This window comes from Mauremys mutica, chromosome 7 (assembly GCF_020497125.1).
Source record: "Mauremys mutica isolate MM-2020 ecotype Southern chromosome 7, ASM2049712v1, whole genome shotgun sequence".
Taxonomy (NCBI): domain Eukaryota; kingdom Metazoa; phylum Chordata; order Testudines; family Geoemydidae; genus Mauremys; species Mauremys mutica.
In genome coordinates, this window is record NC_059078.1 from 38,733,988 (window position 1) to 38,759,407 (window position 25,420).

The 25,420-nt window shown below is 48.0% G+C and overlaps 1 protein-coding gene across 1 annotated transcript in view; it reads right to left on the minus strand.

Annotated features, from left to right (window-relative positions):
• Positions 1 to 24,913: 24,913 nt before the first annotated feature.
• The window catches only part of ATG7 (autophagy related 7), a 279,860-nt gene continuing 279,353 nt past the window's right edge, over positions 24,914 to 25,420 (minus strand). Inside the window, exon 19 of the mRNA XM_045025201.1 lies at positions 24,914 to 25,262. Coding sequence (XP_044881136.1) covers positions 25,230 to 25,262 — 33 coding nt within the window. The 3' untranslated portion in view covers positions 24,914 to 25,229. The remainder of the gene's footprint in view (positions 25,263 to 25,420) is intronic.

Consider the following 25,420-nt stretch of genomic DNA (forward strand, 5'->3'; position numbering starts at 1 on the left):
TCTCCCTACATATCAACATCAAGGAGCTGAAACAGCAAGGCTTGGTGGTGTCCTCCATAAGGGTACACCTAGCTGCTATCTTGGCCTTCCACCCAGCAGTGTCTGGTCAATCTGTCTTTGCCAACCCAAAGGTTTGGACCACCTACATCCCCAGATCTGGCAGCCTGTTCCTGCGTGGGACCTATTCTGTCTGCGAGAAGGGTGTCAGAGCTAAGGCCCTCACCTCTGACCCACCTTACATGGTTTTCCATAGGGATAAGGTGCAACTCAGGCCGCACCCAGCCTTTCTCCCCAATGTGGCGTCACACTTCCACACCAGTCAGGACATTTTCCTGCCCATCTTTTACCCTAAGCCTCATGCCAGTAGCCGTGAGCAGAGGCTGTACTTCCTTGATGCTCGACAAGCCCTAGCTTTCTACATCGAGCGCACTAAGCCGTTCAGAAAGTCGAACCAGTGGTTCATAGCGGTGGTAGACCAGATGAAAGGGCTCCTGGTCTCATCTCAAAGAATATTCTCCAGGATCATGTTGTGCATTCGCACGTGCCCCAGCTCTTATGGCACACTCCACGAAGGCCCAGGTCCTGATCCAAGAAATCTGCAGGGCAGCAACTTGGTCCTCGGTGCATACCTTCACCTCTCACTATGCCATCATCTGGCATGCCAGAGACGATGTGGCTTTTGGCAGAGAGGTGCTGCAATCAGCGTTTTCTTAACTCTGACCCCACCACCTAGGAAAGGCTTGGGAGTCACCTAATTGGAATCAATCTGAGCAATCATTCGAAGAAGAAAAAACAGTTACTCACCTCTCGTAACTGTTGTTCTTCGAGATGTGTTGCTCAGATCCATTCCAAACCCGCCTGCCTTCCCTTCTGTCGGAGTAGCTGGCAAGAAGGAACTGAGGAGGCGCCGGGACAGCAGAGTCAGATATTGAGCGCCATGAAGGCGCCATTTCAGGGGGCTCCACAGCTGACCCGACGGGTGCTGCTAGGGGAAAAACTTTCCGATGATTGTGCACGCAGCGCGTGCACACCTAATTGGAATGGATATGGGCAACACATCTCGAAGAACAACGGTTACAAGAGGTGAGTAACTTTTTTTTTTTTTAAAGGTACAAGATTGAGAACTCTAAAAGTCAAAGTCCTCAAGTTACAGACTAGGTGTACTAATGTGTGTCTGTGGTGGTCCCTCAGATTTGGGTGTGGAGGGAGGCCACTCTGTGCTGCTGCATCTGGCCAACAAGTGGTTTATGGCTCTGGCCCTTAGGTAGGGCAGAACACCCAACAGTCGAAAGGCTCAGGCCCTCAGGTAGGGTGGGGCACCAAATAGACTCTCGCCTGTTGTCCTAGATCAGACAGACAAATACAGACCTCCAGGCCTAAGATGGGCAGGCTGGAACCCCAGGGGAGGTTGACAGCAAGGAGTAGGGGTAATGGCCCACCCTACTCCACTGGGTCCCAGTCCGGTTACTGTGGGCAGGGGAGGCGCCAAGTCATCACCTACGCCAGCCCCTTCTCAGCCAGGGCCACCTCCTACCTTCATTGGGGCGGGGCTGCTGCTCCCAGCCCTGGCTCTGCAGGCAAGTCCCCCCTGACTCATGCTGGGAGGGGGACAGAGGGGAAAAGCAGCAGGGGCGGCTCTATGTATTTTGCCACCCCAAGCATGGCAGTCAGGCATCTTTTGGCAGCATGCCTGTGGGCGGTCCGCTGGTAACGCAGATTCGGTGGCGTGCCTGCAGGTGGTCCGGCAGTCTCGCGCCTGCGGCGTACCTGCCACCAAATTGCCACCAAAACCGCGGGACTGGCGGACCTCCCGCAGGCAAGGCGCCGAAGGCAGCCTGACTGCCGCCCTCACGGCGACCGGTAGGCCGCCCCCTGTGGCTTGCTGCCCCAGGCACGCGCTTGGTGCGCTGGTGCCTGGAGCCGCCCCTGAAAGCAGTGTGCGACAGAGGGAGAGAGAAAGAAGAGTGAATGGGGGTGGGGCATCAGGGGGAAGGGATAGGGCAGGAGCAAGACCTCAGGGGAAGGGACGGGGCAGGGATGAGGTCTTGGGGGGAGGGGTCCTCAGAGGAAAGGGGAGGTTCCGGCACTCCTGCTGGAGTGTCTGGCTTTTAAATATTACAAAGTTGCCAACACTACCTCCATCTCCTCTGCGTATTCGGCAAGTGGCAGTTCAGGAAGCTCCTTGGGGTCCCTGTCGGTAGACAGTTTTGGCAGTTCCTCCAGGTCCTCAGTACTGCAGGGATCCTCTTCAGGTTCCTGCTCAAACAGCGGCTGGGAGACATCTGCCTCCTTCGGCGGCTCCAGCCAACTGACCTGCAGGGCCTGCCTTTTATATTTCCAGCATGCCGCTCTGCTTCTGGCAGGAGGGCAGGGCTGGCTCCGCCCACCAGGGGGAGCGTAGTGGTCCCTCATGCTCTGGTTCAGAGGGAGGCCACTCTGCCTCACTATAGTCTCCAAAGTATTGTTAGTTAACCCTCAGAGGGGTGTTCTATGCCAGTTCTCTCCATAACTTCCTTTCTGGTCACAAGGTGGTCAGTCAGAAATATGGTTTAAAATTACATGCAAAAATGACACATTGAATGCAGCATTAAGGTTTTGAGGTCAAGTGCTCAGGTGTCAAGAAATTTTGAAGTTCTTTGAAAAACATGAGGTTCTTGCATCTGAGAGACTTCCATGGCAAAACTGGCTGAATTTATAATTAAAAAAATAATGCTTTTGTTCCTGCCAGGCGTCCTGCCAGCTTATAAATTCATCTGGAACTTGAGAGGCAAACTGTGTCCTTTCAGGATGATGCAAAATCTCCTGTAGTAAAAAGATTTCCTTGGTCAAATAGTGCCTTCATTTACACTTGTGCAACCGTATTGTTTAATCCAACACACAAACACTTTTCCCTGGGAAATACAGGGAAGTATAAAAGGATGGTAAAATTCTCCTATAGCCCCACCCTGTTGGCTGATGTCTGAACCCTACCAATTTTCAGAGGAAGCGTGAGAAATGCCTGAGGGAATGCTTAAGGTCAAGCCAATAATGGGCCCTCCCACAGCCACTAAACACATCATTAAGGAAAGAGAAGTCAGTTAAGGCAGGAGGGATATTCATGCACTTATTTACATTTGGAAAAGCTTCTCCTTCCTGCAGTTAACTCCCATCCTCTCATTAAATATCCCCCACTCTCCAAGCAAATCAATCAGCTCTTCCCTCATCAGAAAAATCAGTTTCATTCCCATATCATCAATACAATTGAACCTGCCTCACACCAAATCAATTCAACCCTCTTTGACAGCTGAAAATTAAGTCAGAGGTCTATCACCTACTTCATATACATTGAGATCTTCTTCCAGGTTGTGAATTACAAGATATATGGCCCAAGTGGGAATTAAATGCTGGTCCATCAGGTCCCACAGCGCAGTTAGGAAATGCACAATGCAAGACAAAGCTGCCTGGCCTTTGAAGTGAGGAGGTGCCCTCTTTAAAACTTTCTCACTAGGCTGCAATCTCACAACCTCAAGCTCCAAGGCAGCCAGGTCCTGAGAATAAGGGGTTCTGGTACTGCAGGAATATCCTCTGTGTGAGGATCCATCAGGACACAGGTGCAGAAGGTCTAATTCCTCTCTAGATACAAATAATTAGTGCTTCCCTCCTGGTCTAAAGTGTTTGATGTGAGGGGTGGGCAGTGTGCAGTGATGCTCTGCTGTTGCAAGGGAGAGGCAGAAAGCAGAGAGCTGGCTGACCTGGGGGATTCAGGACTGGTTGGCTGGACAGAGCACAGAAACTGTTTCAACTGGGCCGCAGAGATCTTTAAAAGCCTCAGGGCTTGGGCAACTTGTGGGAGGAACTCAGATGAGGAAGTCAGGACTAGGCCCCAGAATAGCTTGGCACAGCGGGGGTGTGAATGTGCTGAGACCTGCCAGCAACCATGCGGAGGGGTTTGTGGGGGAGGGAAGAACCATGTCACTGAAAAAAAGGCTCTAGAGCAAAAGTATGAGAAGAAAATAAATGGGTCCCAAACTGCCCAAAACGTCTGGTAACACATCTGGTGGGGAATCCCCCAAATTGGGGCTTAGCTGGTCCACTGTCCCTGGTGTCTGGGGCAAAGACTGAAAATAATGATTCTCATGACTGATGTCCTTCTTTACCCGCTCCAGATGTTCTATCTCCTGGCTCTTTCTTCTCCGTGTCATGTTTCTTCTTTTTCCTTTCCACTCTGCCCCTTTGTTATATCTCCTGTCTTCCTGCTAGAAGAGGGAAGAAAGAGGAAGGATTAGTGGGGATCCAGTTATGGTGGAGGCTGTGAGGCAGATTATACTGTTGGCCAGGAAGGCTTTATTAGGAGTTTTGTCTTTTAGAGTGTATAACTCTGGGAAAGGAGTAGCTGATTAGGGTAAATCATATACACTGAACCTAAGGTAATATTTAACACCTAAGTAAAAAGGGCCTTATTTCCAGAAATGCTTGGCACTTTGGTGATATGCCTCTTCCACCAATGAAATAATCTCAGTGAGTACACTGAAGACCCATGCCTCCTGCTGAAGGAGTGAAGGATTTCAATCTGGATAGCTCTTGTGCACACATTGATAGAGGAGGAGGTTACTTGCCTGTAACTGGAGGTTCTTCAAGATGTGTAGTCCCTATTTGTATTCCACTGACGGTTATGCACGTGGCACATGCACATAACTCTCAGTGGAATACAACAGGGACCATCACTCAAAGAAGTTGTTCCCTTGTTGCTTTGGCAAATAAGTGGCCACTTTGTTTTCAGCCATATTTTTATGAAGATCAATTTCTTCCATACTTCTTTTTTTCACAAGGTTAATTGGGGGACATTTAGCCATCAGCTATGCTATAAAATGCTGATAAAATCTGAAGAATTCCAATATATTACAGCTGATCACACCTTATTTACATCTCTGTAGTTAATTATCTAGCAATCATTCAACATATCATTACTCAAGGACTATTATTCTCTCTCTCTCTCATATAGATGTGATATAGAATGATATGTTTATATAAAAAAACTCCGACTGAGAAAAGGTTGTTAAGTGAGGATGATGAATGTGAATTTCTGAATGTAAGCACTAGATCCTTGTATGCTGTGTTAGGTGATAGACTGTTTATAGTTACCACAAGCCAAATGTATCTTTCAGGAATTTATGAAGTTGCTCATTTAGATTTTAAGTATATAAAAATAATTGATGTTTTGACTTGCAACAGAGGAGAGACATGTGCAGGTGTTTTGGAAGCATGTTTATGTTTGGTGAGAGGAAGTACTGGCCTCTGAATCAACCACAAGGGGAACACCAAAATTTGTTGAAAACACAAGCCTAGCCCTTCCCCCCCATCTTCAGGATCTGTTCTTGCTACTTATTCCTTCTGCTTTGTCACTGTCAAAGTCAACATGCCGGCTTTCTCCTGCTGAGGGACCCAGCTTTTTTACTTGAAGGGACAAGAACCCTAAAGAGAAGCCCCATGCCAAGATTTTCTCCAAGTCCATTTTGAATTACTTGATGGTGAAAATTCATAGCTTGGTTATAGATACTGAAGTTGAAATCCTGGCCAATGGGGCTAGGATTTCACCCTGAGAATCAAACCTTTGACTCGGGTTCAGTTTTCTTCTCTTTGTCAGATTTACAGTGAGACGAGATCATCTCTGAGAGTAGACAACATCTAACTATGTTTGTGCAAACTGTGCTAACAGCAGTCAGGCTCACAAGGTTGCTGCTTCAAAGGTTCTAACACTTTCCCTGATCTATGTAGACAAGGTTTCTTTGGCTGTTCATTTTTCCTGGGCATAGTGTTTCAAAACTCAACACAGACCAAAATAGCTAGAAAGGGCATTTCTTTGCTTTGAAAAGCAGAGTTTTCCGGCAAACCTCCTCACATCCCGGCCCACCATGTTCAAACAACATAGGCCAAATTCATTCTTGGCTTAAATCCACTGAAGTCAGTGGAGATGGATCAATTTGGCCAGTGGTCCAAATTCATTGGTGACTTTAAATGCAAAGCAAGTTACATATGAGATATCAGTGGGTCAAAAATATATGTAAGTGTGAAGTGGTGTAACTTGCACCAATTTGGCATTCACTGGCTATGGAAAATGCGTGTAAGGTGTATGCGGAGGTGGCAAAAGGAACAGAAGTCAGAGCAGGAATAATGTGTGGAGTGGGAAAGGGAGATTGATTTTATAAGTTCCTGTTAGTTGTCTTTCCTGCTGCACCCTTTCTGTCCCCTTGCCATGGGAAATACATTATTTCTTCACATGAATGCCAAATTGGAGCAAGTTTACATTTACATTTACACCCTCAATTAATTTATCTTGAAAACTTTAATGGGAGTTGAAGCAACTTACCCTAGAGATGAGTTTGGCCCAATCATTTAAGAGATTCAACTCACTCAATGAATTTAAAGATGACGAAATATAACCTGGATGAACAACATGACAGTCTAGCACTTTTACACACTCAGGGCTAGCAAAAATTCTATTGCAGCTCCTCAGTTTTTCATTTGATTAATTACTTGTAGCTCCCTGACCACTCCAGAAAGAGCATCATCCAGAGAACAGAACACCTTAAGCAATAGAAACGGCAATACAAACCAGGAATCAATATTAAAAGTTAACAGTAGGTTCATTTATTCAATCTTCTTTTAAACATAGACTGCAATTTTTAAAATACACACTAAATGGTAAGATTGTCTTCAAATCTGAGATCATGCTCCTCTTTGAGTCATAAAATAGAAGGCCAAGAATTTTCAAAAGTGGCTATTGATTTTGGGTGCCCAACTTGAGACTCATTTTAAGAAGGCTGGTTTTCATTAGGTGAGTGCTCAGCAGCACTTTCTGTAAAGTGTCTCAAGTTGGGCATTCACAAATTGAGGCAGCTAATATCATTAGTCCCTTTGGAAAATCTTGGCCAAAATGAGTTAATTAAAAGGCATTAATAGACTTGTGTTAGAGATGAGAGATATTTATACTATTATTATTTATAATACAGCAATGTCTAGATGTCCCAACCAAGATTGGGGCCTCATTGTGCTAGGCACTCTATAAAAATCACAGTGAAAGACAGTATCTGACCCAAAGAACTTACAGGTTAAAAACCCAAGACAGACAAAGAATGGGTGGGGAAACAGTGATGTGAAGATGGGTAGACTTGCCCTGCAGGTCAGGGGCAGCATCAGGAACAGGAGGCAGAGTCTCTTACTCACAGTCCACTGTCTTATCCACTGGGCCATGCTGGCTCCCCAACTCTGTAATTGCTTTTGGAGATGATAAAGTTTCCTTGAATACAAATATATCTTTAGAAGTCACAGAAGTGAACAATTCATATTATCTCAAAACTGTTAGTACCAGCGTACAATAGCTTGATTGAGAAATTTTCTGAAGTCACAATCATTCAGGAGTTCAAAAACACTGAAGAACAATATAAGGACTAAATCTTAATAGGTCATGCTTAAAAACAATGCACAACACTGTTTGTCATAGTGGGCAGTCAGATTGCCTCCTACATGCAAGATACAGATGACATTTACATCACATTCATTTTCAGCATCCCAAGTTAATATATATTTCTGTCTCCATTTCCAATTCATTTTTAGGCATCCGGTGCTTGACACTAGTCCCCCTCAGATTCTATGCATGATCCCCAGCTGCTACCATTCTATGAGGCAGCTAAGTAAAGTAACAGATACTATTGCTTGTTGGTAACAGTGCTAGAACATCAACAGCAACATAGGCAAACTCTATTTGTACACAACATAATTTTATCACATGAGCATAATTTGACTTGTTCCCCTTCTCATCCCTACATACATGAACAAGCAATTTCCAAGAAGCCTATTTGAAGTCTGTCAAGCTGGATCTGAGCTGGTTGATGCAATTGCATTCCCACTCAGTGCACTACAGTCTCTAAGAAACTAGAGTACTTTACTGCTAGGATTTGTGAAAGCACTAGTTATGCAAGGTGTATATCACGGTGTCAGCAATAATATTTTGACTGGATTCCATATACTGGTTGTTGACCGGCAGATTTAATACTGCAAAATTGACATTGCTCATTCATTCCATGAACTGACATGCTGCTGTACATAAAATCACAAATGCTGATGAGGTTCAGAAGCCCAACATGCAAGAGCAACTTCTGCTCACATTAATACACAATAAAACTTCCTTGTCCTTGTCAAGGCTTATCTTCCTTCCCAGTGAACTTTCTAGGTGCTTATCCAAGGGTGGAATTAGAAAATATCTGCAGTGAGCACTGCCTGAAATAAATGCCTGGGAAGAGGATAGGTGGGGATTTAAGGAAATGGATCATTAGACTTTAACCTGGCTGTATGGTAGCCACCTCAACTACCAAACTCTTATTTAGAATAGAAAATATTTAGCACTGTTTCGTATCTGTGTGACCAAACTAAAATCAGATTATTACATTGCTCTAGCACCTATCATCTCAAAGGATACTAAAGCACAGTACAAATGACAATATGCAACTATTGCTTCAACAATCACTGAAAAACAGTCACCTTTGGAGTGGAATACAGCAGTTTGAATTTGTTTGTTAAGATTTTTTTCTGTTAACGACAACACAGCAACCCTACATGATAGTCCGCAAAGAACAGAAGAGAAACTGCAGCAGCAATTTGGGTAGACAGCCCATTTGCAGGGGTGACAGCTGGAAGGGATCCAGCCTGGGAGCTGAGAACCAACAGGGGGCCCTGGGAGCAGTAGTTCCTTGGTTAGCTCCCTGCCTATAGAGCCAGCGCTGGAGCAGGGAAAGAACTACATTTCCCAGCATTCCCTTGGCCGCTATCAACAGGAAAGGGAGGGGGAGGGAGTATGACAGCTGAAACCTCATGCTACAGCTTGCCGTGAATGGAGAGCTCACTGCTAGAGCGGGGTGGCACTGTGAATGGGGAACAAGTGTGCCCAAGGAGTAGAAGGCTTTGGCCCAGATATCACTTTCAGAAGACATCCCCAGACTGGCTTAGGGATACTGGTGTGACCTCACCTTGCAGCCTCCAAAGAAACAATTGGGTGGACTAAATGGACAGTGCCCCTCTCTATCTGAAGCCTAGCAAGGGAGGTACGTGGATCCCACTAGAATTTAAAATGAAAAGTAAGGGAGGGGAGGCTCTGGACCTGGGCAGCTTAGATACAGTACCAGGCATGTAGGAGGATTTCCACTTCTGAGCCATGGAAGCAGAAATTGACTTTTCCTTCCCAGATTTAGCTAATATTCAGAAAGGGAATCTAGCACCTGCCTTCCAGATTTTAACAGCTCAAAATTCAGGAGTGCTCAAGCTCAATTTGGGCAGCTGTTACTTCATTTCTCCCAAATCAAATATACTGATCCACTGTAATTTGCTGTAGAAAAAGTAGGATAAAATTGAGCAAGAAATGCTTCCCAGTGGTTTTTAGGACTGGAATTGCTATTTTCAACAGCCATTGCCTTTTTTTTTTTTTAGTTGTTTAAAAGGAAGACAGTGATATTGCATTGGCAAATTCCCCATAGAAACAAAGAGTGGAACAAAAGAATAATAAAGGCACCTCAACTTTTCCTCATTTATGGAGGACAGTCTTATAATATGCATCCAGATATCCTCCAATCACACAAGCTGAAAATTGTTCCACTTTACTGCAGTTCTGTAACCATATGGGAACCAATCCTGTCTGTGTTCTGTGCATATCCAAAATTCCCACCCTGGGAGCAAGTTACCAGTGACCCAGGGCTGGGGCAGAAGGAGGGTGCAGGTGGGGGGGGAGAGCCCAGGGCTGGGGTAGCAGGGGGTGTGGGTGGAGGGAGCAGAGCCCAGGGCTGGGGCGGCAGGGTGTGTGTGTGGGGGGGGGGGACTGGTGAGGGGGGAAAAGAGGAGCCCAGAGCTGGGGCAGCATAAGGTGTGGGGGGGGGGTGCCCAGGGCTGGGGTGGCAGTGGGTGCGAGTGGGGGGGAGAGCCCAGGGCTGGGACAGCAGGGGGTGTGGGTTGGGAGGGAAAGCCCAGGGCTGGGGCAGCAGGGGGGTGTGGGTGGGGGGAGGCCCAGAGCTGGAGTGGCAGGGGGTGCAGGTGAGGGGGGAGAGCCCAGAGCTGGGGTGGCACAGGGTGTGTGTGTGGGGAGCCCAGAGCTGGGGCGGCAGGGGGTACAGGTGGGGGGGAGAGCCCAGGGCTGGGATGGCAGGGGGGTGCGGGTTGGGGAGGCCCAGAGCTGGGGCAGCAGGGGGTGCAGGTGCGGGGGGGAGAGCCCAGGGCTGGGGCAGCAGGGCAGTGCAGGGGGGGAGCCCAGGGCTGGAGTGGGGGCAGCCAAATTTTTTTTTGCTTGGGGCAGCAAAAAACCTAGAGCTGGCCCTGCCCCTTTCCATTACAGAAGGTGTTAGGAGATCTTTTTAGGTCCTAGGTTTTGTTTCTCATCTGAAAGATGACTGCTGTGACAGCACAGTTCTTCCTAACACTGTGCCAGGGTTTGGTAAAGTACTGATTCACTCAGAAGAAAGACCACCACCTAGGAGCACCTGGGCTTACTTTGGAGGTCACCTATTAAGCTCTAACCAGGCTAGCCTTTCCTAGTTGGTGAGAACTGACATGATCAGAGGACAGTCAGAGGATATAGCTATAGGCTCTGTCTTACTAAAGTCCATCTATTCCTGGAATTGCATTTTTTTGCTGCTGTTTAAGCAAAAAAACTCTGCTTCATTACTCTACAACAAAAATCAGGGCATGTTACTCCAGTGCAACATGCTCTTTCCTGAAAGCAGTGAACAAAATGACCTGGACAAGCAATCTAACTCTTCACAATGAGCAAATTGCCTTTGATAATCTGATGGCCCCATTTTGCAGTAGTGTCACAGGGCATTTTGGCTAAGAAGTGCAGATTTGGCCTTAAGCTCAGAAGAATGCAGCAGACAGGCATCCCACGGGAGAACAGCTCATTTCCTGGATGCACCTGTGACTCCCAGCAAAGAAGTAGGATGTATTTTGGGTCTATCTATTTCAATGGTGTATTAAAAGGCAGTTCTAACCGAAAAGTGTTGGTTTCAGGAAAGATACAATTGGGATCTAACTCTTACCCTTCAGTGGTTTGAGGCTGCATGCTCATTGGGAGCAGGGGGTGTAGAAATATTTACAAATATTTGAGTGGAAAGCTAAAGCATAAAAAGTGAAGCCTCTACCTACTGGATGACACTTATCCACAGAGAGAGCTATTGCCTGTTTTCCATGGTAAAAATAAGTTGTTTCAGAAGAAACAATTGTTTTTCTTTTCATTGTTTGTTAAAATAATAATGGAAAAAAATTATGCTCTCACACTCAGCTGTTTCCCCCATTGCACATTGGCAGTATATTAGGAATACTGTGTAACAACAATATCTTGTGCATTACAATTATTTTAGTCATGAACAATATCTTGAATTAACGTATGGTATCTACTGTTTTAAATGAACTTCAAAATAGGTGATTTAAAGGATTCAAAAAGATAATTGCACTGAACATGTATTAGTCAGTGTTGGCAAGGATGCTTTTACTATTTAAAAAACCAACAACAACTGATGCAAGCATTAAAGTTAGAACAACAGAGCGTCCATTTAGGAAACGGGCAATCCAAACAAAGCTTGGCAGTGATGTCATTTTATTTATACACTCTCTGAGTCATAGATTCCTGAGGAAGTGGCAACTCCTAGAGAACTACTGTATAAGAGGGAGACTTCAGAGAGTTAAAAATATGTAAAAAAAAATAATTTAAAAGCCATGCAAACCAAACAAATCTATTTAAGAGAATCCCTTTACTCTTTATTTGCACTAATTTGGGAGGGAGTCCTGGCTAAAATATAAATGTAGGTTATTATTTCCCCCCCACCCCATGTTCATTCATATTTTACCCCAATGAATGGACAGTGCTTCAACCCAGTAATCACTGAGGAAAAAAGTGAAGTTGTAACTGGGCACAATGTGCAAGCTGTCAAAACATAATCCAAAGGTTAATTTCCACCAAGGTTGAACTGGTTTTGGAACCACTCAGTTCTTAAGTTAGGCATGTTTCCATTAGCTGGGAGCAGTTCCTGATGTGCTCCTCCACACCCACATCCAGCCCATACTGGTTTGATTTGGAAACTAGAGCAATGAGAAGCCATCCTGCACCCTCAGAAGCACCGATTAGCTTCCTGCAGCACTGTCTACTCTTGGCAGGGGTGCATGAATCAAAGTTAAATAAGACAGTTCACACAATACTAAGTGCAAGAGAAGGGGGTGTGGAAGAGGGGGAAGGAAACATTACTGACCTGGACCGTGAAAACGAGATTGGATTTCACTCTTCCTATTATTCTTTATGTAGAGCCTAAAAGTGGGCAAGGTGCTTCATAAACAAATCAAAAGACACGGCCCCCTCCCCAGAGAGCTCATAATTTAAGTCCCTGATCCTGCAAAGGTAAGTTACAGTTAATCACTTGCTTAAGTTTTTGCAAGACAAGAGACTAAACAGAGACATGGCACAACTAAAGAAGAGGAAAAGGGGAAGGTAGAATAAGGGAGTGTGACGGGAAGAGAAAGGATACAAATCAAGATCATACATTTGCTTAGCAATACAGCATTATGCATGTGTTATGGGCATGTCTGCTAGATTACTCAAAATATTTTAGTTAGAGATCTTTATTTTTAATATTTTATTTAAAATAAATTAAAATGCCTATCTTAGTCAAGCAGTTAGCGTTACCACAAAGTAGAGAGCTCCACAAGAGCTATCTGGGCCAATGTCTTAGTGACTCAATGCTTAAAATGAGTCCAAAAAGATCTGGAAGATTAGCCATTGTCCATGGCAAGGGGCCAAAGGTTGGCAATACTAAGGATATTGGATGAAGGTGGATCCTCCACGGAATTTGATATTTTTCATTTCAATAGTTGAACATGCTGCACAAATGAGAAAATAAACAAGCACTTCTTTTTAATGATCATGCTGAATTCCTGAAGTAATGCAGAGAAACCTTACACTGATTTGGAAAGATGCATCACACATGCATGTAGAACCATGGCATTTTTAAACCCTGCTAGGCCTCCATAGAGATTCTGGTCAGCTGCAGAAAAAATATAGAGACATGGTATCAGAATGGGACACCTAGATTTGGTCTCTTTTGATTAGGAAGATAGGAATTGCCTGACTGGATCAGACCAAAGGTCCATCTAAGTCCAGAATCCTGTCTCCAACAATGGCCAGCACCAGACGCTTCAGAAGGTGTAAGAAAAGACGGTTACTCACCGTAGTAACTGGTGTTCTTCGAGATGTGTTGCTCCTATCCATTCCATGTAGGTGTGCGTGCCGCGCGTGCACGGCTCTCCGGAACTTTTTTACCCCAGCAACTCCGGCGGGCTGGCTGGGCGCCCCCTGGAGTGGCGCCGCTATGGCGTCTGTCATATACCCCAGCCGGCCCGTCTGCTCCTCAGTTCCTTCTTGCCGGCTACTCCGACAGTGGGGAAGGAGGGCGGGTCTGGAATGGATAGGAGCAACACATCTCGAAGAACAACAGTTACTACGGTGAGTAACCATCTTTTCTTCTTCGAGTGATTGCTCCTATGCATTCCATGTAGGTGATTCCCAAGCCTTACCTAGGCGGTTGGGTCGGAGTGAGACGTGGCAGAGTGTAAAACTGTGGAGCCGAAGGCTGCATCGTCTCTTGATTGCTGCACCAACGCGTAGTGGGAAGCGAAGGTGTGGACAGAGGACCAGGTGGCCGCTCTACAGATGTCCTGGATGGGAACATGGGCCAGGAAGGCGGCAGACGAGGCTTGCGCTCTTGTAGAGTGGGCCGTCAGGCGACTAGATGGTACACGAGCAAGCTCGTAGCATGTTCGAATACATGCCGTCACCCAGGAGGAAATCCTTTGCGAGGAGACCGGCTCGCCCCTCATATGCTCCGCAATCGCGATGAAGAGCTGGGTGGAACGCCGAAAGGGCTTCGTGCGCTCTATATAAAAGGCGAGGGCCCTGCGGACGTCCAGGGTGTGAAGCTGCTGCTCCCGAGGTGAGGCGTGCGGCTTTGGGTAGAAGACCGGGAGGAAGATGTCCTGGTTAATATGGAAGGCCGAAACGACCTTCGGGAGGAAGGCCGGGTGCGGTCGAAGCTGTACCTTGTCTGCGTGGAAGACGGTATATGGGGGGCCAACGGTTAAGGCACTGAGCTCGGATACTCATCTCGCAGAAGTTATAGCGACGAGGAAGGCCGTCTTCCACGATAGGTAGAGTAGGGAGCAGGTCGCCATAGGCTCAAACGGTGGACCCATAAGCCTGGCCAGAACAAGGTTCAAATCCCAGACCGGTGTAGGGTGCCGTATTGGCGGGTACAAACGGTCCAGGCCCTTAAGGAAGCGAGAGACCATCTGGGTGGAGAAGATGGAGCGGCCTTCAACCGGTGGACGAAACGCAGATACGGCTGCCAGGTGCACTCTCAGGGAGGAGACTGCGAGGCCCTGCTCCTTAAGGGACCAGAGGTAGTCCAGGATAATCGGAATAGGGACGAGAAAGGGATTAAGGCCTTTCTGGTCGCACCAGATAGCGAAACGCTTCCATTTCGCAAGGTAGGTGGAGCGCGTTGAAGGCTTCCTGCTTTCAGTTAGGACTCGCTGCACCGCCTGCGAACAGTCACGCTCCGCGTGAGTCAACCAGTCAGGTACCAGGCTGTAAGATGTAGGGAGCGGAGGTCCGGGTGGCGAAGCCGGCCGAAGTCCTGCGTGATAAGATCCGGCCACAATGGAAGAAGAATGGGTTCTCGGACGGAGAGCTCGAGCAGCAGGGTGTACCAATGCTGTCTCGGCCAGGCCGGAGCGATCAGGATGAGGCGGGCCCTGTCCCTCCGAAGCTTGAGTAGCACCTGATGAACGAGTGGGAACGGAGGGAAGGCGTAGAGGAGGTGATCCTTCCAGGAGCAGAGGAACGCGTCCGACAGGGAGCCGCGGGAGCGTCCCTGGTAGGAGCAGAACTGGTTGCACTTCCTGTTGTCCTCGGAGGCAAATAGGTCTAGTTGGGGAAATCCCCACCTCCGGAAGATCGTATGCACCATGTCTGGGCGAAGGGACCACTCGTGGGTAAGGAAGGACCTGCTGAGGCGGTCGGCTAGCGTGTTCTGTATGCCCGGAAGAAACGACGCTGCCAGATGAATTGAGTGGGCTACACAAAAGTCCCACAGGCGAAACGCTTCCGTGCAAAGCAGGGAAGAGCGGGCGCCGCCCTGCTTGTTGACGTAGAACATCGCCGTCGTATTGTCCGTCAGTACTGTGACACAGCGCCCGCGGAGATGGGCTTGAAAAGCTTGGCACACTAACCGTATCGCCCGGAGCTCCCGGACGTTGATGTGCAGGGAGAGCTCCGGAGGCGACCAGAGGCCTTGGGTGTGAAGGTCGCCAAGGTGTGCCCCCCATCCCATGTCCGAGGCATCCGTGGTCAAGGTGACGGAGGGGCACGGCGGGCGAAATGGTACTCCTGCACAGACGACCTGAGGGGCTAGCCACCAACTGAGTGTATCGAGGGTAGGCCTCGGGACAGTGACGATCAAGTCCATGGGGTCGCGATGCGGGCGGTACACGGAGGCCAGCCAAGTCTGGAACGGGCGAAGGTGTAACCTGGCGTAAGCGGTCACGAAAGTGCAAGACGCCATGTGGCCCAGGAGCCGAAGGCAGGACCGCGCCGTCGTCGTGGGAAAGGATTGGAGATCCTGGATGCAGGCCACCAGCGCCTGGTGTCGAGTGTGCGGTAGGCAGGCCCTGGCCAATTGAGAATCCAGGACTGCTCCGATGAACTCCAGCCTTTGAGCTGGAGTTAAAATGGACTTCTCGAAGTTCACGAGAAGGCCCAGTTCTCGAAAAAGGGCCAAGATATCGGTCACTTGGTCTGCTACCAGCTGACGTGATGGGCCGCGAATCAACCAGTCGTCGAGGTACGGATATACGTGCACCCGACGACGACGGAGGGCTGCGGCAACAACTGCCATACATTTGGTGAAGACCCTCGGGGCGGTGGAGAGGCCGAAGAGAGGCACCGCAAACTGGTAGTGTCTGTCGTTGACCATGAAGCGGAGATACCGACGATGGGGAGGATAGATCGCGACATGGAAATATGTGTCCTTCATGTCGAGGGCGGCAAACCAGTCTCCTGGATCCAAGGAGGGAATGATGATCCCCAGGGTTACCATGCGGAACTTGAGTTTTAGCAGGTACCGGTTGAGCTTCCGGAGGTCTAGGATTGGACGAAGACCTCCTTTTGCCTTGGGGATGAGGAAATATCGGGAATAAAACCCCCTGCCCCGCCGGTCGGGCGGTACCTCCTCTATGGCACCCAAACTCAGCAGAGTCTTGACCTCTTGTAGGAGGAACTGCTCGTGAGAGGGGTCCCTGAAGAGGGACAGGGAGGGTGGATGGGAGGGAGGGGGCGAGACAAACTGAAGGCGGTACCCGGATTGGACCGTACGCAGGACCCAGCTGTCCGACGTTATGCGGGACCATGCCGGGAGGAAATGGGAGAGGCGGTCGGAAAACAACGGGGAAGGATCCATTGGAGAGACTGATGAGCCGTCCTCGGGCGTCCCATCAAAACGCCTGCTTAGGCCCTTGAGGGGCCTTAGAGGACGCCTGGGACTGGTTGCGCCTGCTGCCTGATGGTCGGCGGCGAGTCAGGTTGTTCCGGCGGCTATTATAGGGCCGGGACCTGGCCTGAGTAAACGGGACGGCTGTCTGCGGCACGACTGCCTCTGGGTCGCCGGCGTGTGCATTCCCAGGGTTCGGATAGCAACGCGACCATCCTTGAGGGTCTGTATCCGGGAGTCAGTCTTTTCGGAAAACAGCCCAAGTGTCTCAAATGGCAGATCCTGGAGGGTGTACTGCACTTCCGGGGCCAAGGTGGAGGACTGCAGCCAAGAAATGCGCCGCATAGTCACCCCGGAGGCGAGAGTGCGGGCTCCAGAGTCCGCCGAGTCCAGCGCAGCCTGGATGGAGGAGCGCGCGGACTTCTTACCGTCCTCGAGGAGGGTGCTGAACTCCTGGCGGGAGGCCGCTGGGACGAGTTCAGTAAATTTAGAGAGCGAGAGCAGCATCTCGTAAGTGTACCTAGCAAGCAATGCCGACTGATTGGCAATGCGGAGCTGCAGGCCACCCACCGAATAGACCTTGCGGCCCAAGAGGTCCATGCGCTTTGCCTCCTTGGACTTGGGAGCTGCCGCCGGTTGACCGTGGCGCTCTCGGTCGTTCACTGACTGGACGACTAGGGAGTCCGGAGCCGGATGAGTATACAAGTACTCGTACCCCGTGGGGGGAACCGAGTACTTGCGCTCTATGCCTCGGGCAGTGGGCGGGATGGACGCCGGCGTTTGCCAGATGGTAGTGGCGTTACGCTGGATCGTGCGAATGAACGGGAGGGCCACTCGCACGGGGGCCTCGGACCCGATGACATTGGTGACCGGGTCATCATTTTCCACGACCTCTGCCACTGGGAGGTCTATGGCCTGCGCGACCCGACGGAGCAGGTCCTGATGCGCTCTCAAGTCGATCGGCGGGGGGTCTGCCGTCGACGACCCTGCGACAGCCTCGTCAGGCGACGAGGATGAAGAGAGACCTGGGACCGTCGGTTCCGGTGGCGGCTCGTCCAGTGGTGGAGCAGGCGCGTTAGAGTCCGGCTGTACTGCAGCGAGCGGTAGAGAAGCCCCAGGCGTTGGCGATGGCGGGGGCCTACTGATAGTCGCTTCTGGCACACGACGCTCAGAGCCCGGTGGCCGCGAGGGCAAGGGCGGGCCCTGTGTCTCGTGCTGCGCCCACGGAACCCAGAATCCCCACTGTTGTGGACCATAGGTTTGTCCCGGGGTGTCCGTCCTGAGACCCGCTCCGCTGCAGACCTGAGAAGCGACGGAGGGCTGGCGTGACCACTGGGGGGCAGAGGCGCTTAAAGAGTGCCCTGTCGACGGCCGACGCTTGTCTGCTGGCGGCGCCGTGGGTCGATGCCTGTCGTCGTGGTACCGGGAGCACGACCGGGACCATCGGTCGCATCGGTGCCGGGGCGGCGACTGGCTGTGGCTTCGGTGCCGGGAAGCGCTGCGGTCGTGGCGCCTGGAGTGGCTGCGGTCACGGTGCCGGGAGAGGCTGCGGTCGCCACGGTGCCGGGAGCGGCCCCGAGAGGCGGACCTCCGCCGGTACCGGCGACTGGGGCTTCGGGATCGGTACCGCGACACCAAGCGGTACCGTGAGTGAGACCGGTGCCGAGACGGTGAACGGTCCCGAGGCGTTGATCGGCGTCAGGATCTGGGTCGGCGGGACGGTGACCGGCTGCGAGAACAGGACCGAGAGCTGAAGTCCTTTGCATGCTGATCATCGGCGCCTGGGCGCCTCATCATGGCCGGCTTCCCCACGGAGGGTACAGCCCGCACCGGCAGTGCCGGGGGCCGGAGGCTCGGCGCCTCTGTCAAAGAGATAAGCTCCCTCGCCTGCGAGTATGTCTCGGGCGTAGTTGGGAGTCCACGCTCGACCTCGGGCGGTGCCGGGGAGCAGGGGGGCGCCGGGCTCAACGGCTCTTCAGGTGCCGGAGCTGCCTGACCCGTGCACTGCGAGTGCACTACCACAGCCGGTGCCGCAGGTGTTGGCAGTGGCTGGGTGATCGGTCCCGAGGTTGAGATCTTAGCCGTCGTTGGCGCTTTCTTCTTGCGCGCCGGAGATGGGGAGCAGTGCCGGGACGCTGGTGCCGGTTTCGACGGACGGGACGCTTCCGAGCTGTGTCGGCTCGGTGCCGCCGGTGCGCTGCGGACCGAGGACGATTTCGGCGCCGCTGGGATCGGTGCCGGTGGGCGCAGCGCCGACTCCATTAGGAGCTGCTTTAGCCTAGAGTCCCGCTCCTTCCGAGTCCGCGGCTTAAAAGCCGCACAAATGGGGCACTTATCTGTGCGATGAGATTCCCCCAGACAGCGAAGGTAGGAATCGTGAGCGTCCCCAACGGGCATCAGCCGCTGACAAGCCGAGCATGGCTTGAATCCCGGTGTCTGGGTCATGAGCCCACACCGGGTGAGGAAAAAGGAGGGGCAAACCTCCCTAATTCCTTAAACACTACTAACTATCTAAACTATGACTAAACTCACTAACTATATACACAAAAATGGAGAAAAACTGCTAGGGGTGTGGAGGACTAAGGGAGCACTCCACAGTTCCAACTGCCGTCACAGGCGGGAAGAAGGAACTGAGGAGCGGACGGGCCGGCTGGGGTATATGACAGACGCCATAGCGGCGCCACTCCAGGGGGCGCCCAGCCAGCCCGCCGGAGTTGCTGGGGTAAAAAAGTTCCGGAGAGCCGTGCACGCACGGTGCGCACACCTACATGGAATGCATAGGAGCAATCACTCGAAGAAGAAGTCTCCTAGACAGGAAATTTCATTATCCCCAAGGACAACAATGAAGTTGGAAAATGTTGAAAAAGAAAATAGCTGAGGATCCCATCCATGTCAAAAGATTTGGACAGAAATGATAATGTATTAGGGAAGTCTTGCAGACTGTGTTTCTTAGCTAGCCTTCTAATGTTTATCATCCTTCACATTTTTTTAATTGCTTTCCTTGGACTACGGCTCCTCATTTGTCTCTAAGCAAACTATTGCATTACCATTTTAAAAAAATGTTAGGTTTTAAAACATAGATAATGCATTAAGAAAAATACACATCACATTGTTTATTCCCTCTTTACCTTCTGATGTGTCCTAACGCATGAAGATACAGTGTAGCAACCTCTGAATCAATGGAAGGTAAGTGAACGGCTACTTGCACCCATGATAGAGAAATGTGTTTCTTTTTCTATATATAGAATAGAAACATCTCTTTTATATTGGCAGAATGAGAAGAAAGGTCAATTGTATATTTATTTGGAACACATTTATTTTTGAAAGAATGTGACCTATCCCTTCTGCCCCCCTAATAACTGAGAGGAGACTAAATTAGGTTTGAACACTTAAAACGTGGCTATACTCTGAAAAATGACTATGTAAAAAGGAATCTGTTGGACCACTGATCAATCTTTATGGATCTCAGTAATTCCATTGCAAATGTGGTCAGGTTTTTTACGAGCTCACCAACTCTGGAACTGTCTCCTGGGATCTCACAGATCTTTTCACATATTATTGCCATTAATAGAGGTTCTATAACCAAATTCTGAACTCAGTTACAACTGAGCAACCCTATCATTTCAAAATCTGCCTTTGGTCATATCTGAGCAATTCTATTGTATACAGATTCTGCCCTCAGTGACACCTGTGCATCTCGATGGACTTCAAAAGAGTTGCACAAGTTTCCTTATGGGAAGAATCTGCCTCTGAAATTGGAACTTGGTTAACAACTGAATTCAATTCATATTTTTGAAGTGGTGTTGGAGCTGCAGCGTTAGCCAGAGTAAAAATTCATCTTTGTCACTAGTGCTGACATAATGCTATAGACACAGAAAGGGCAGATCAGTTGAAGAAGGTGCCACTTTTAGTCCCTTTTCAGAGCAGAATCATAATTGAAGATCCTTTTCTGCCTTGGGAAATTAAAGCTAATTGTACATTCTATGGATTTGATTCCTTAGCACTCTCACATGCTTTGCTGTGTGGTGGATGGAGCAGGAGGAAGTGCAATGGAGCTCACAGGGAAGTTGGAAATAGGGAAACTCTTCAAAATGAAGTAGCCCTATGATCCACTGGTTCAATGTATTGCAATGTGCAAACTGCAATTCTAGCTAAACCTACAGTGAAGTTATTCTGAGAGGGGAAAAAATGTCACTACAAGAGGATTCTACTATGTATGTTAAATTTTCATTATGTCCAAACCCCCACACCAATAATAGTTATTTAAAAGTTAACAGGCAGGTAGGATGGATGGGGAAGAAATCTATAACATATTGCTCTATTCTATTAACGGTACTTGCATCACACATGAAAGGTGAATATAGTCAATCTTTACATGCAGAAGCTTTATTCAGAAAGTGCAGCGTGAAAGAAGAGGAACAAGAGTTCAAAACCAGCAAAAAGGATATGTCAGTTTATAGCACTGGAGTTCACTCAGGGTCAAATCCTTCCCTCCTGCCTAGAGCTATGGGTAACCAGGCTCTATGCAGGCAGGATGCAGAGAGCGTTGAAACCTACCTTCCTAAGCTCACGTAAGCCCATGGGCTGGGGTAGCAGCCAGAACCCCTCTGCACCAGATGCACTCGGTGTGAAAATTCTGTTAATGAGAGTTTTGTCATTGATTTCAGTGAAGCCAGGATTTCACCCTAGATCTTGGGGCCACTGGATTTGTGAACATAGACCCTATGGGCCCATCCCATTGTTTTTTTTTCAGGCCAGCCTATGGGAAGCTGGCACGGACAGTCTTTCCACAGTGCAAAGAGGTTATTTTATTTGTCCCCACGTTGTAGCTGTGTCCTTGTTTATTATGGCCATGTGAGGGGCCCTGAGCTAGCCCCATGCAGCAGATTCTGAGCTGGTGCAAGTGGTCACATCTCCAGTAACTTCAGAGGAACTATGACAGTTTATACCTGCTGAAGATCTGCCCCAGTAAGTAAATTTCACTCCTAAAACACAGATTACAAACACATATGGCAAGTGCACGAACAGCAGCAAACCATGAAACTGGGATTACAGCACTCAGAATTAACTTGATGGGTGTAACTTTAGCCATTACCTAAAATAGGTTGTGTCCAAAATGTACTCTGAAACAGAAAATATCAGGTTTCTCCTTTTCATGAATGTGTTATTAAGACAGGTTAGCATTTTGACTGTACCCAGCAAATACATCATTGACAGGGTGGTACCAACAAAAAATTATCTTTAGTTGATAACGTTTGAAAGTGAGATCTACAATTTTCAGAGATGTCAATTCTCTGAGGACTAAATTCATACCTGATGAATCTCTACAGAAGTCAGTGGAGTTACAGCAGAATTAATTTGGCTTCAGATGTGTTGTGCAGATGGCACAGTTGCTCTCTAGGGTGCTGCCTGCACTACCTTATGATCTCACTATATTTACATTGGATGTTTTGTGAAGAGGTAATAACAGCAACCTCAGAGGAAGCTACACATTCTACCAACCCAGCCAGATTGGGTAAATGTCCTAAGGGTAGTGGCAGCTGTTGGCCTGTAGAACGAAGGGATGAGTTTTGCCCTTTCATTGCCTATGAGCTCATTCCAGCAAAAATAAAATTAACTCCCCCACTCCCTGCATGAAGTTCAAATTTCAACGTCTTCCATTTAGCAGCAATAACAGCAGATGGGAGAGCTATGCCAAAACCGTGCTGCTAGTGTGTAGAAGTCAGTAAATAACAGTACTTAGTGGCTTATACTATTTTAATATATGTTTTCATTCATGTGAATATATGTTTTCACTATTTCCCTCCTCAGTAAATGCTTAAAACATTTTAGAAGCAAAATAGGAACAATTTTGGTTTTCAGGGAGAAAGAAAACAGTAAAGTTAGACAACGGAAGTTTTTCCAAGTCAAACTGGAGTGTTTTGGAACATCAGACACATCTGGGAAGCGTATGTACAGGAAGAAGCACAGTCTGACACAGTTGTATGTTACTGAAATTACAGAGGTAAGGAAACGTCATATTAACCCTGAGTTTTAGATCTCATATATTTCAATAGTTAAAGGGATACTTACTACCTAAAAATACAGTGCAACTTTATCTGGACAATCATAGTTTCAGATAATTAAGGGAATTTTCAATTTTATTACTAAAACCTGGGGGGACATGACCCTTTTTGGAGTTTCAGATAATCAAGTCTGCTCAATTTCAAATTAGATTTTTCCTTTTCACAATCTCTGTATCTATGAGTGATATAGATGCTGGTCTCTCTATGCAAGCTGCCATCATACTGATACTTTCTAGCCCAAACTGCAGTCTGATGACAGCTGGACTACAAAAATTACATCTCCTTCGAATGCATGAGAATCAGGGACTTATAAATAACCTTAGAATATGTATTTTGTTAGTTCACGATCATCAAAAGATCATACTTTCCCATGCACACAAATGGAAACTGCAATTTCCCAGCGTTCATTATCAGTCAAGATATCAGGTGTGTGTGTGTATGTATAAGTATGACTCAATAACTTACTTTATAGCTAGATTAGTAGGATATATTTTACATTACACTGGCATTACTTAGCTGAGACATTCATTTATGGTTATTTGAAAAAAATGTAAGAAGAGATAACATTTTAAACATCCCATGAAGAGGGTGCTGTGTTTCATTAAAATGTCACTTAAGTTTATAATTTAGGAGCTGTAGGCATCCTCTGCTCTGGGTAAACTGACCCTTATAGAACTTCCCCCGAAATGATATGTCAGCTAAGCAGGCAAATGAACAAGTTGATCTGACTTCTACATTCAGGGACTTGGAACTTAATTAAAGGTAAAGGAAGAACACAAGATAATTTGACTGATTGACTAATTGGATGGATTGCTGTACGTTTTCTTAAGGCTAAGAACAGAATATGCAAAGGAAAGGTTTTATATGCACAGGAAAGAATGGTTGGAAGACAACAAACAATAATGCAGTTTCCATTTTTCCTCATGAATGAAGCAATGCAAATAACCAGATTTAAGCTGTAAAAGAGGCTTAAAACATTTTTTTTTGTTTTTAGCTATTTCAAGATGCAAAACAATAGATATATATCTCTTTACATTTAGGGTAGTAATACACTTGATTTTTTTAAATTTTGAGTTTCATAAATTATCCTTTTTCTCTGTGGTTCTCAAACTATGGTTTTGTGCACCAGCAAGAATGAAACATTTCAAATGCCTCCAATGGGAGATTAGGGTTAGGACTGTTTTGATGTCCATGAACATGCTAGGTGGTGGGATTTAAGAATGACAAAGCTGGAGAACCACTGCCTTAGATATATATCTCAATTACACTATACACTTTTATCTAGCTAAGGACCTACCTTCAAAGCAATTTTACTGTGTAATGGATCTTGCTGTAAGCATCATAGCCCCCAATCCAGAGCCGCCCAGAGGATTCCGGGGGCCCGGGGTCTTCGGCGGCGGGGGGCCCCGCTTTGGCGGTAAGTCGGCGGCGGGGGGTCCTTCCGTTCCGGGACCCGCCGCCAAAGTGCCCCAAAGACCCACAGCGGGGACCCCCCCTCCGCCGAATTACCGCCGAAGCGGGACCCGCCGCCGAAGTGCAGCCCCCACCGCGGGTCTTTGGGGCACTTCGGCGGTGGGTCCCGGAACGGAAGGACACCCCCCCCGCCGCCGAATTACCGCCGAAGGCCCGGCTGCACTCCGGTGGCGGGTCCCGCTTCGGCTGTAATTCGGCGGCGGGGGGGTCCTTCTATCCCGGAGAGGAAGGACCCCCCCGCCAGCGAAGACCGGGAGCGAAGAAGCTCTGGGGGCCCGGGTCCCACGAGAGTTTTCCGGGGCCCCCGGAGTGAGTGAAGGACCCCGCTCCAAGGGCCCCGAAAAACTCTCATGGGGGCCCCTGCTGGGCCCGGGGTAAATTGCCCCACTTGCCCCCCCCTCTGGGCGGCCCTGCCCCAATCAGGATATAAACACGGTTTGGTCTTCACTAGGTAGGCAATGTCAAATGATGCTTTATCCACAGTGTGGAACCATGCTACAGCTCAAGTCTTTTATCGGACTCTAATAAGATTCTGAAGCTTTGTCTGTTCCCATCTGCACAGGCAAGACCAACTGCATTATAATAAGGAGGGGGGCATGTTACAACATGATCTAACACAGTAAAACTGTGCAGGTGGATGTTTGGTTATCTTTTCCCCACTCCCTTAAATAATTTAATTCCCATCTATAGGGGAATTTTCTTATAGCCTGAATATTAAATACTTATAAAATGTGACAAATCATTGAAACATGAAAAATACAATGATATTTAGGCATATCTATTGACAAGTAAAATGAAAACTGGGACAAATGAAAACACCAAAGGCTATTTAAAGTGGCATATTTTATATGTAAGCTATGTTTAGAAACAAAAAAAAATAGAAAGGGGATTTAAACAAACACATTGCTCTAACAAGAGTGTTATCTCATGCATAGGATAAAAATGAAAAGCAGGGGAGAATTACATCCACAGTAGAACTATTATTTTAGTTCAAGATAATGTCCCATTCATAGCACAGATGTAGATTATATTTGTTTATATTTGTAAGTCAAAATGTGTAAGCAATCATTAACTTGTCAAATGATGGATAAAAGACAACACTGAAGCCTAAAGCAGGTCATCTTCCACTTCATTCATTTGGCTTTCAGACTGTTTCATCATCACTCATGTCCCAAATCTGTAATGAGAAAACAAGCGACATTTCACTCAGTAGCTCAAATATGCTTTCAAAATACCTTATAAAACCCTTAATCCAACTTAAGAGGAAGAATACATTTCATTTATGGACCATCCACTCTAGAGATGGTTGAATAGTATTAATGAAACTAACAGCTC